Below are 12,416 nucleotides of genomic sequence, written 5' to 3' on the forward strand. Positions count from 1 at the left end.
CTTAGATTCCCTTCATCCATTATCGTGTCTAATTTACCTTTAAGTAGAGTTTCCATGAGTTTACACACTATTGATGTGAGACTCACTGGTCTGTAATTTGCAGCCTCTGCTCTGCAACTCTTTTTGTGTAGAGGAACGACGTTAGCTGTTTTCCAGTCCAGGGGGACTCTCCCCGTACTTAGGGAGAGATTGAAGAGCATGGCTAACGGTTCCGCCAGAACATCGCACAGCTCTCTGAGCACTCTAAGGTGAAAATTGTCCGGTCCCATGGCTTTGTTCACCTTGAGTCTTGAAAGTTCTCTGTAAACATCAGCTGGTGTGAACTCAAAATTCAGAAATGGGTCTTCCTTGCTTTCCTTTGCTTCCAGCCGTGGCCCGTGCCCTGGTGCCTCGCAGGTAAAGACTGAACAGAAGTAATCGTTCAGTAGTTTGGCTTTTTCAGAATCTGTTTCCACATAATTCCCGTCTGGCGTTCTAAGGCGTACTATCCCGTCTGCGTTCTTTTTCCTGTCGCTAATGTACCTGAAGAAGGATTTGTCCCCTTTCTGAATGTTCTTCGCTAGAGTTTCTTCCATTCGAAGTTTGGCCTCCCTGACTGCTGTTTTGACCGCTGCAGACTTTGTCCTGTATTCAATGTTTGCTTCTTTTTCCCCCGTGCGTTTGTACAAGAGAAACGCTCTTTTCTTATCCTTGACGAGGTACGAGACCTCATCAGTGAACCATTGGGGTTTCTTTTTTCTTTGTTGTTTAGTTACTGATTTTATGTAGCGGATAGTTGCCTCATGAAGGATCGATTTCAAGGTTGACCACATAACCTCCACATTATCCGTTACTTCTTGAACCTGAAGCGTCTGATGGACGAAGTCTCCCATGCGTGCGAAGTCAGTGCCCCGGAAATTGAGTACCCTTGTTTTTGTTTGTGATCTAGGGAAGCCTTTCCTAAGGTTGAACCATACCATGTTATGGTCACTGGTGGCTAGCGGTTCTCCCACCGAGATCTCTGAGACGCTTTCCCCGTTCGTAAGTACCAGGTCCAGGATGGCCTGGGCCCTAGTGGGCTCTAATACCAATTGTTTGAGCCGTACTCCCTTCATGGACGTTAATATCCTCCTGCTATCACAAGTAGTCGCTGAGAGTGTGTTCCAATCTACATCAGGCATGTTAAAGTCTCCCAACAGAACAACGTCTCCCCGTAAGGTGATATTCTCAATGTCTTCAATTAATTCAATGTCCTTGTGGTCCGATTGTCTTGGAGGTCTGTACACCACACCAAGATACAGGCATTTTTCTCCGCCTCTGGCCAGGTTTACCCAGATGGATTCCCCAGTATACTTGATATCCGTGATTCTGGTTCTCTTGATGTTTTCTTTGATGTAAAGTGCTACCCCTCCTCCTAACTTACCCTCTATGTCTTGGCGAAGCAGGTTGTATCCTGGTATAGTTATATCCCACCCATGAGAGTCTGTGAACCATGTTTCTGAAATTGCTACTACGTCTAGCCACTGCATTAACTATTTCTGTTTCCAGTTCTAGAAATTTATTCCCTAGGCTGTGTGCGTTAACATACATAGCTCTCCACTCTTTTTGTTTACTAAGCTCATGCAGAGAGCCACCCATTTGAGTTAAAGTGTCTCCTAGCAATTCTTTTGCAGTAAGGGTACTTACCTTAAACTTAGAAGCGGAGTTTTGGTTCGCCACATCAGGATTGTTACTTACTGCTCTGGTGTAAAAGTGGGTACCCACCCCCACGTCAGCCGTCAGTTCTCAGGGGAAGCGGCGGGAACCAGGCAGCCAGCCAGCCTTGTGTGCCGCTCTCAGCGAGGGAGGGAGGCAGCATTAAAAATAAGGTAGCAGGGGGCCTGCTTTGGGTATTCACTCCATAAGACGCACCCTTATTTTCACCCAACTTTTTTTGAGGAAAAAATGCATCTAATGGAGCGAAAAATACAGTACTTATGAAGTGAGAATGAGAACAAACTTAAAACATAACATTTAAACCCCCAACCACCCCCTCCCCCCGTCACACACAAAAAAAGATTGAATTGTTAACAAAAATACAGCATATATGCTACTGAACCTTTGCCCCCAAATCTATTCTCTCCCATACTATGAATGGGTATATTGAGAAACAGTGCCTTGTAGTAACATAAACAAGTAAAACAGGGTAGTTGAGTGATCATATGTCTAAAGCAGGACTCCCTAACCACCTAATCATATGAGCTGTGCCAAACTGGGCCGCACAGAAAATTTTATTTTATTTAAGTTACTGGAAGTCCTCGGGTTCTGGCCAGCTCCCTCTTCCCAGCCGCACTTCTCTTCACAAAGCCGCAAGCAATGGCTCCTATACACTGCCCTCAGCTGACCCAGAAGCCTTCCGTCCCAAACAACCATTACTACTCTCCTGAAAAAATTGTCCACTTGCAACAGCATACTTAACCAATGCCCCAATCGCCTACTTGCTGAAGCCCCTGACCACATCATAGAATGGCTAACAAAACTCTTAAACAATCTTCTTCATCACGGCCAACTACTACCCCCAATGGGGCAAATTGCCCTCATGCTGATGCCTAAAGCCCAGAATATTAATTTATCAAGCTCTTCAAATTACAGACCCATAGCTGGAATCCCAGTACTAACCAAATTTCTTAAAATGCATGTCAGCAAACAACTCTCCATCTACATGGAAAAACACTCTTGCCTCCATCCCACTCAATTTGGATTCTTCTCAAATCATTGCACAGATGTCCTTTTACTGAACCATCAAAATCGAGCAATACTTGAGCATTGGCCACTGGTTAATCCTCCTTCAATTTGACATATCTATAAACATTACATCAAATCACAACTGGCAGCATGTTAAGATAAGTGCTGTTTTTGGCTTGATTTGCACAGTATCACTTTAGTTTGAGTTGTTTGCACAAAGCATTCGCACTTTAATAGATGTAGAACTCAATGAAAGATATCTCTAACCTGTACAAGCTATTAGGAGAAATCAATTATGATTTAACAGCACAGGTATCTGAGAGTTCTACAATATATTGTGGATATCCCTATATTTACAAGTCCTTTATACTTGGTTGATTCTTCTATTCATCCCAATTATTTATTATTAAATTTTCTATACCATTCTCCCAAGGGAGCTCAGAAACAGTTTACATGAATTTATTCAAGTACTCAGCCATTTTCCCTGTCTGTCCTGGCGGGTTCAAAATCTGTCTAATGTACCTGGGGCAATGGGGGGATTAAGTGACTTGCCCAGGGTCAAAAGGAGCAGCGTGGGTTTGAATCCACAGCCTTAGGATGCCGAGGCTGTAGCTTTAACCAGTGCGCCAGACTCTCCCCTCAGAAGAAGCAGGCAAGATGTATGTGAAATTTAATATGGACAAATGCAAAGTAATGCACATTGGGAAGAATAACACAAATCATAGTTATCAGATTCTAGGGTCCATCTTGGGGTTAAGAAAAAGATCTGGGTTTCATGGTAGACAATACAATGAAACCTTCTGCCCAATATGCAGCAGCAGCCAAAAATGCAAACAAGATGCTAGGAATTATTATTAAAAAATTATTATTATAAAAGGGGTAATTAACAAGACTAAGAATGTTATAATGCTTGTGTATCGTTCCATGGTGCAACCTCACCTGGAGTATTGCATTCAATTCTGGTTTTCTTATCTAAAGAAAGATATAGCGGAACTAGAAAAGGTTCAAAGAAGAGCAACCAAGATGATAAAGGGAATATAACTCCTCTCGTATGTGGAAAGACTAAAAAGGTTAGTGCTCTTCAGCTTGGAAAAGAGACGGCTGAAGTGAGATATGATTGAAGTCTACAAAATCCTGTGTAGTGTAGAATGGGTACAAATGGATCAATTTTTTACTCTGTCAAAAATTACAAAGATTAGGGGACATGATGAAGTTACAGAGAAACACATTTAAAACTGATAGGAGGAAATATTTTTTCACTCAGAGAATAGTTAAGCTCTGAAATGCATTGCCAGAGGTAGTGGTAAGAATGGATAGCATCGCTTGTTTTAAGAAAGGTTTGGACAAAAGTCCATAGTCTGTTAATGAGACGGACTTGGGGGAAGCCACTGCTTGCCCTGGATTAATAGCATGGAATGTTGCTACTCTTTGGGTTTTTCCCAGGTACTAGTGATATGGATTGTCTACCGTGAGGACAGGCTACTGGGCAAGATGGATGATTGATCTGACCCAGTAAGGCTATTCTTAGGTTCTTATGATCTTATCTGCAGCATGTCTTCAAACTCGATTGGATAGGGCTTTAGGTTAATGTAATGTAATGTAATTTATTTCTTATATACTGCTAAACTCCGTTAGGATTCTAAGCGGTTTACAGAAAATAGACATGAGGCAGGAAAATTTGTTGGTCACCAATTTGAATTTTGGTGGGAAAGTCAGTTGGTTACAAATTAGAATTTTGGTGGGAAAGTTAGTTGATCTCTTTTTCCCTTATAGTGGAAAATTCTCTGGTGAATTTAAAGATGTTCTCCCCATGAAGCTGGATTACATACTATCAGGGTTTCCACAACTGACATAATGCTTGTTGCAAGTTTCTGGTTCTCGCTGTGCCTTGTCAAATAGAACCAACATTATAGCCATCATGCTGTGACTTTGTTCAGGGTATGCTATGAGGTCTGCAGTTTGACCTTATATAGTAGGTCCTCAAATCCGACTGGTTGGGGCTTGAGATGAATGAGGCAGAAAAGTTTGTTGGTCACCAATTTGAATTTTAGTGGGAAAATCAGTTTGTCTCTTTTTTCCCATAGAGTGGAAAAGTCTCTGGTGAGTTTAAAGATGTTCTCCTCATGAAGCTGGGTTATAAGTTCTATCACTCTGTGGGGGGGAAAACCCAACTGAATTTCCCACCAAAATTCAAACTTGTAACCAACAGACTTTCCTGCTTCATTCTCCTCAAGCCCTAACCAATTGGGTTTGATGACCTACTATATAAAGATAAACTGCAGACCTCACAGTATACACTGAAGAAAGCCATAGCATGATGGCTAAAATGTCAGTTTTACCTGACAAGATGCAGCAAGACCCAGAAACCAGCAACAAGTATGATGCCAGATGCAGAAACCCTATCAGAGATGTGGAATGTCAGGTCACTGAGTCTACTCAGGACTTTATTTCTTCTTCTAACCTTAGTTAGCTTTAACCCATCCCCCACTCATTATGTTTTGCTTGCATACAGGAGTCTGGTTTAATTTATATTGTTAACCAATCCTCACATTCACACATCAAACACTCATTCCTTAAACAGTCACTCATAAGGACAGAAATGTTTCTTTTAAGTACTTTAGACCATTGTTATAGAACAAACTTCCATTCCCCCCACACAGTACCTTACTGACTCATGCTGCATTCAGACATGTAGTCCAGGGCTTCGGGCTGCATTCCATTTCATTCCCCTCAGAGACTTCTCACTCTCTGAAGCTGGATACAAGCTAGCCTCTATAGCAGCGTTTGGCCACCCATGCCCAAGGAACATTTCCCTTCCAATTAGCCTTTGCTTGGGAACCAAAGTTTTGTCAGCATGGTTGTGCTTTGGTACAGGAGGTTTCCTAGCAGAAGGCAGTAAAACAGAGCTCCTAGCCTTCTGTTCCCTGTTCTGTGAGGAACATCCTTCCCTCCAGGTTCCTGATTGTGTGTTTTCTCAGCTGGCTCAGCTTTATCCTGCTGTGAAACTTTCACTTGTGCTCTGAGCACATTTTGTCTGTCAGCTCCACCCTTTTCCTTAACCCTTGCTGTGTCAGCTTGTCTGACCAGAGGTTTAACCTGAGAATGAACAGATGATTTATAAAGGAATTATAGGGTCTTGGATCAGGTTTTTTGTTCTTCTCTGCCATCCCTTCTCTGTTCTGCCCTGCCTGTCTGATCTTAGCACTGGGAACAGGGTTAATGGGCAGGTTCCTTGGCTTAAGAATAGGCACTTTTTCTTTAGTGGCAGGGTTTAAAGCAGTTTTTAAGCTATTGACAAGAGCTTTCCTGCCACACCAGGTACTAGTGACCTGGATTGGCCACCGTGAGAATGGGCTACTGGGCTTAATCGACTATTAGTCTGACCCATTAAGGCTATTCTTATGTTCTTATAGTAGGGGCTAAAGGGCCAGGAGTCAGCCAGGAAGATTTACAGGTCAGGATAGCTTGATCTGAACTGTAAGTATGATGCTCAAAAAATCTTTTTAGTTGTAATTATTGGATGAATTTAAACAGTGCAACACACATCTTAAATGGGTCATATGCCACAGTTGGAGTTTCAATTTCATAGGTTTAACAATACAATTACAAATCAATATTACTGACAATCCTGTTGAGCTCTGGCTTGAGTATTGAGGCCTTGAGGAGGTTGTTACTCTGGATAGGTCACTTGTTTGGTCACTTGTTTGTAGATGTTAATGTTCATTGGATAAAAATGATCTTCTCTGGTTGAAGTCTATTGTCTATCATTGTCATCTCCACTGAACCCAGAATCTCCTGAAGAATGATCAAATTCTTAGTGCTTATTCTTAGAGATAGGTTAATCTTTAAGCACCCAGGGATAGACAGAGTCTGCAATATTGTTAAACTGATGACAAGACTTGGTGAATTGGTGAGCCATAATTCGTTTATGTGAAACAAGTTGCCTCCAATGGTTCTTGCAATTGACTTATAAAAATGTTTTGGCTTGGAAATGATGTTTGGTGCTGGGATGTAATTTTTGTTTACACAGTTATATGCCAAAGTAATTTTTAAATGCCAGCTTGAGTGTATAAAATGCTCCTCAACACACATTCAAATCACTTAAAAATTCTGCCTGAATGTATACTAATAAATTAGTACTTTTTGATGTTTGGGAATAAACTTTTGGTTTTCCTTTAGCAACACCACCTACAGTCTTGACATCTATTGCAACCACAAAGACTGCTGCGGGTACCACTGATCCAGAGGAAGCCACAAGATTATTAAGTGAAAAGCGACGGCTTGCTCGTGAACAGAGAGAGCGAGAAGAACAAGAAAAAAAGGAAAAGGAAGAAGAGGAAAGGTAAAAAAAAAAAAAAAGAAATTTGTATAAATCATCTAATTCTAATATACTTCATTCTGGTTTACTGTGAAAAGTCAAGTTTGAAAAATTTGACCACCTTGTGTGTGTAGTTTGATGCGCAATTTAAATCTGCTCAGTTTACTGTTGTAACATTATTAATTGGCAAAATTAACTGGACTTTGGCAAATCATTCATCTGTTCTTAGAAGACATTGATCGTCATCGGTCTCACAATTAGTAATGGTATATTTATAATATAAGATAAGATATATTAATTCTCATCTCAATCTACGCGAGTGGGAGTTGGCACTCCGACATAGAAACTATGTTTCGCCCTAATCGGGCTTTATTAAGGATTATCCCCCTGCAAAATATAGATATAATCTCAATATAATGCTATTCTAAGATAGATATCTTAAATATTAATTTATAAATTAGTTAAATTAATTAAATAGAGATATAAGTATATAGATACCTCAAGCTGAACAGCTCATGCTCCCCACGTTCAATGCTTTAGCCTCTAAGGAACTTGGCCACGGCGTTCCTCTCTTATTTCAAAACTTAATCACACAAGTACTATTACAGGAAGTGTTAGAGATCGCCTGATATGTGGTATTCGTACCCAAATGTATCCAGGTGGGCTCCCCCAAAGTTTGATCACACCATTGGCATTTTCCACAGCTCACATGTTTGTATATCTCATCTATTGGGGTTTTTTAATTTCAAAATGATGATTGGATAATACTTCCCCATCGTTCTCCCTCTCCTATAGGACGCAATAGGGTCTCTCTGAAATTGCATACCTAGCTGAAGTATAGGCCAGTGGTGTTTAATTTTAGCAAAAAAAAGCTGTACTTAGATCTGTAAAATTTAATTTTTCTTGAAGAAAAATTTAATTTTTCTTGAAGAAAAATTTAATTTTAGAGAACAACAGTGGATCTATAGACTGAATAGTGTTAAACCTTGGGGTCTTAATGCTGAAATTGAATGAATTACATTAGTTTGAATATCTGGCGACTATAATCATTGGGCAGAACTAGTGACATTTACGTATTACGTCTTCATCACGTGATTAAGTTTTGAAATAAAAGAGAGGAACGCTGCGGCCATTTACGTTTAGGGTCTGAGTAGCTGATCTGTGGCCTACATTTAAGACATCTGTCCAAAAAATAGATGTGATTCTAGACACAGCGCCTACCAAAGATTGACATGCGGTAGGTGTCTATTTTGCAAGCGCTGTTTCCAGCTATAAAACCAAGAAATTTGCTCCATTAAACAAAAACAATAGCAAATTTTAAGAAAAATGGAGCTTTACAGTAGCTTTGAGGAACCCCAGGATGAGCTTTAAAAATTACTTTCTGATCAAACACAATCAAATTCATGGGAAAAACTTCAGTTCATACAGCTTTCCCAACTTTAGTTTTTTCTGGATATCCCTAAATCTCATAAATAATTATGCTAAACTTTGCCTTACTGGTATGGATTTATTCTCTGGATGGCTATCTCCAGGGAAACTGTTTAAAATGAGATTAAAGGACTGAAAATGCCTGTCTATCTGGAATAAAAATAATTCTTTGAAAATCTAGTAGAACAGGGCCCAAATGTGTTTGCTTAGCGGGGTTTAAAAAAGGTTTGGATAATTTCCTAAAAGAGAAGTCCAAAGGAGAACCCTTGCCGCGAGTAAGTATAGCGGTCGCGTCTAAAGTAACCCAGGCATAACTGTATAGCCCTTGATGGAGACTATGTTGTTTAACTTGCTTTTTTACCAAACCTTTCAAAGCACCCTTGTAGTGTTTGGAAGATAGAGATGGTCAGTTCCTGAGATATCCTTTAACATATCAGTGACTGCAACTAAAAATATACAGAAAAAAATCTGAATTCTTACAAATTGACTAAGAACCTTTTCCCTTTCTTCCTCTCTCTCTTTTCCATAATTTATAAACACTCTTCAGATTAACATATTTTCTTCTACCATCCCACTCTATTCCTGGACAAGTGGGTTTTGCATCCCATATTGCGAGACTGCTTGTAGCGAGCCATATTCACATAATTTTTTCTGACCCTCCCCTCTTACCTCAGGTCTGTCCTCTGTACTCCAGTTGCTTTCCTACAAGTGAAATCGTACGAGCCAGTCTTTTCTTCCCGTCCTTATTTTTTCCTTCTATTCAGTTTTTATGCGACTTCACGTCCTTTATGCTGCAGAGGTTCCCTGCAGGGACAGCTCTGGCTGCAGGAGATCGCAGACTTGGTGGGTAAAGTCTGCTTCCAGGAGGTTGGCTACTTTGCAGTGCTCCTCCTGGACAGTCTGCACTTTCAGATCGGGGCTCAGGAAAAATTCCTTTGCAAGATGGTTCACCCCAGGTTTGTCCGCTAGTGGGTTTGAGTGCAGGCTATGTGGCTCCGTGGAGGTGTGACCGGGACGAGGCCGAATGCATTCCTCCGCCAGGTCATGTGCACAGTATGGCGGAGGTCTGCGACCAAGGTGTGGGGCCGGAGAGGCAATCAGAAGACCAGCAGTCCAAGTTACAAGGCTTGTTGAGGCTTGTACGCTGTTTCAGCTTCCTTTTCTGCAGCTTCCAGCACAGCATGTCACAGTGAGTCCAAGGCCCAGTTTGGGGGTTAGCCTTAGTTCCCCCACCCCTAAAATACTAAAATTGTCATGTTTTGAAGGATCTTGTTCTTTTCCCAGGCTATTTTCATTTGAATATCGCTCTCGCAGTGGCCTTCTTGGATTTTCCGATCTTAATCTAAAGTTATTTTTTTGCCTCTACAAGATTCGTTTTTGCAATAAAACTACCGAGATGGACTCCTCAGGGCAGGATACTTTGGATTCATGTCTCATTTGCGGTGGATGGATGTCAGGCAAACAGCTGGGTTCTACGTGCGGCATATGAGGAGGACGAGATTTCATCAGCCCTGGCTCCCTCGACCCCTTTGGGGGGTCATACCACCCAGTCCATCTGTCTAACTTTATCTTGAATCCCTGGAGGGTGTTTTCCCCTATAACAGCCTCCAGAAGAGCGTTCCAGTTTTCCACCACACTCTGGGTGAAGAAGAACTTCCTTACGTTTGTACGGAATCAATCCCCTTTTAACTTTAGAGAGTTCCCTCTCGTTCTCTCTACCTTGGAGAGGGTGAACAACCTGTCTCAATCTACTAAGCCCAGTACAGTGGCATGATAACCTTCTCCGATCTGTTCGTGATCCCCTTCTTAATCATTCCCAGCATTCTGCTCGCCCTTTTCGCCGCCACCTGTATTCATGTATAAGATTTTTATTACCGACATGCATCACCTTACATTTATCCACGTTAAACCTCATTTGCCATGTCGCAGCCCATTTCTCGAGCGTGTTTATGTCACGTTGCAGGTCTTTGCAATTCTCCTGCGTCTTTACTACTCTGAATAACTTCGTATCGTCTGCAAATTTAATCACCTCACTCATCGTACCAATTTCCAGGTCGTTTATAAATATGTTGAAGAGCACGGGTCCAAGCACCGAACCCTGCGGCACGCCACTCGTGACACTTTTCCAGTCTTGAGTATTATCCATTTACCCCCCACTCTCTGTTTCCTATCTGCCAACCAGTTTGTAATCCACATGAGTATTTCACCCTCGATTCCATGGCTCGCAATTTTTCAAAGTAGTCGTTCATGCAGGACCTTGTCGAACGCCTTCTGAAAATCCAGATATACAATGTCGACCGGCTCGCCCTTGTCTATCTGCCTGTTTACTCCCTCGAAGAAGTGCAGCAAGTGATCGGCAGTTTCCCTTGAGGAGATTGGTAGATCTGCTATTTGGTTATCCTTGCATACTGTTACAAAATGTTACAGGCTTGACATGGCAGCCAAGCAGGATACTGCTTTTGGTTCTTCCATACTGGCTCATCAGTCCCTGATTTTATGGAACTGCTCTGTTACGTCCCACTTGTCCAGGAACAGAGTGGGATTGTACAAGAACAAAAGATTAGGTTCTTTGCTAATCTTCTTTTCCAAAGGCGCAATTCTTTAAACGGTGCTGTTGTATAATTGACATATGATCAATAGCTGCTTTTAAGCCAGCCACCAAAACCGGCGCCATTTAGAGAATCTGGGTGTAAGCAAATAGGACACTGGACCTTTTATCATAATGAAACCACTTTTTAAAACTCCCACAAATAGGGCCATACATGGTTCTGACTGCAGAGCAAAACTGGAGGAGGAGGAAGCAGTAGCAGCAGCAGGTAAGCGACACTGCTTGCTAATTCCTTCTTCCAGTTGGAGTACAGTACACAGGCAACACTAGCTCTGGTTCACCTCTCCTTGCTTTCTTCCAGCAGCTGACATACCAAGGCAAGAATATGCCTTGAGAGACATTGAATTAGCAAATGTGAGAGGGGCCTTAAACATTTGGGCTCTAAGTTTTCCTATGCCTTGATCCTGTCCTATTCATAATTACAGGCAGAAAAAAGAGGAAATGGCAAAGAGGAAAGCTGAGGAGAAGGCTCGCCGAGAAGAGATGGCTCAGAGAGAAGAAGCAGAAAGAAAGCAAAGGGAAGAACAACAGCAGCGAGAGAAGGAAGAGCAGTTACAAAGACTGGCTGAAGAAAAGGAAATGAAGGAAAGAGTGGAAGCAGAGCGCCTTAAAAAACAGGTGTGTGTAGTTGTGTATATATATAGAATTACATCGCTAATTAGTGACAGCAAGAGTGTCAAAATTATTCAAATTACAAAATGTAAATTGCAAAAATGTCATATTATCCAGTGGCTTAAAAAGATAGTAACAAAAAAGGCAGAACCAGTCAAAAAGGTTCTGAGAGTGGTAACCCAATGATGAAAAATCCTAACACCACCACTTCAAAATCTAATATAATAAAATGGTAAGCCGCGCATGCGCACTTCCTAAGCGTGCGTCCGTTTTCTGTGAGCTGTAGCTAGGAAGTGCGCATGCGCGGCCCACCTCCTGCCCTCTCCATCGCCTCCCGCCTCCAGCGGCGTGACAGTTTTCAAAGAGGCGCGGGATTCTTTCAACGCGGAACCACCAGCCGTTAAAGCTCCTGGCGCTGACTCCCGACGGTGGAGGAGAGGCAAGGTAGAAGAAGATTTCCGCTGCTCAACACCCAAGTTCTTTGCCGCCACCCCCTTCCCTTACCGCGGCCCCGACTGGCGATTTCAGCAGCGTGTCCAGCAGTCTTCACACTCTGCTTCGGGCCCTTCTACTGCCCTGATTTGCTCCGGACGTGCCAGAGTAAATCAGGCCAGTAGAAGGACCCGAAGCAGCGTGTGAAAACTGCTGGACACGCTGCTGAAATCGCCATGTGTAGTCGGACCTGCGGGAAGGGAAGGGGGGGTGGCGCCAAAGGACTCGGGCCCGCGTTTGTAGTCGCGACTGTGG

The 12,416-nt window shown here is 42.2% G+C and overlaps 1 protein-coding gene across 7 annotated transcripts in view; it reads left to right on the forward strand.

Moving 5' to 3' along the window:
• The window catches only part of MAP7 (microtubule associated protein 7), a 243,559-nt gene that overhangs the window by 186,720 nt on the left and 44,423 nt on the right, over positions 1–12,416 (forward strand). For all 7 annotated transcript variants that reach the window (XM_033937512.1, XM_033937511.1, XM_033937509.1 and 4 more), the window contains exons 11-12: positions 6,883–7,045; positions 11,483–11,675. In XM_033937512.1, the coding sequence (XP_033793403.1) occupies positions 6,883–7,045; positions 11,483–11,675 (356 nt within the window). The remainder of the gene's footprint in view (positions 1–6,882; positions 7,046–11,482; positions 11,676–12,416) is intronic.

This window comes from Geotrypetes seraphini, chromosome 3 (genome assembly GCF_902459505.1).
Source record: "Geotrypetes seraphini chromosome 3, aGeoSer1.1, whole genome shotgun sequence".
Lineage (NCBI taxonomy): Eukaryota > Metazoa > Chordata > Amphibia > Gymnophiona > Dermophiidae > Geotrypetes > Geotrypetes seraphini.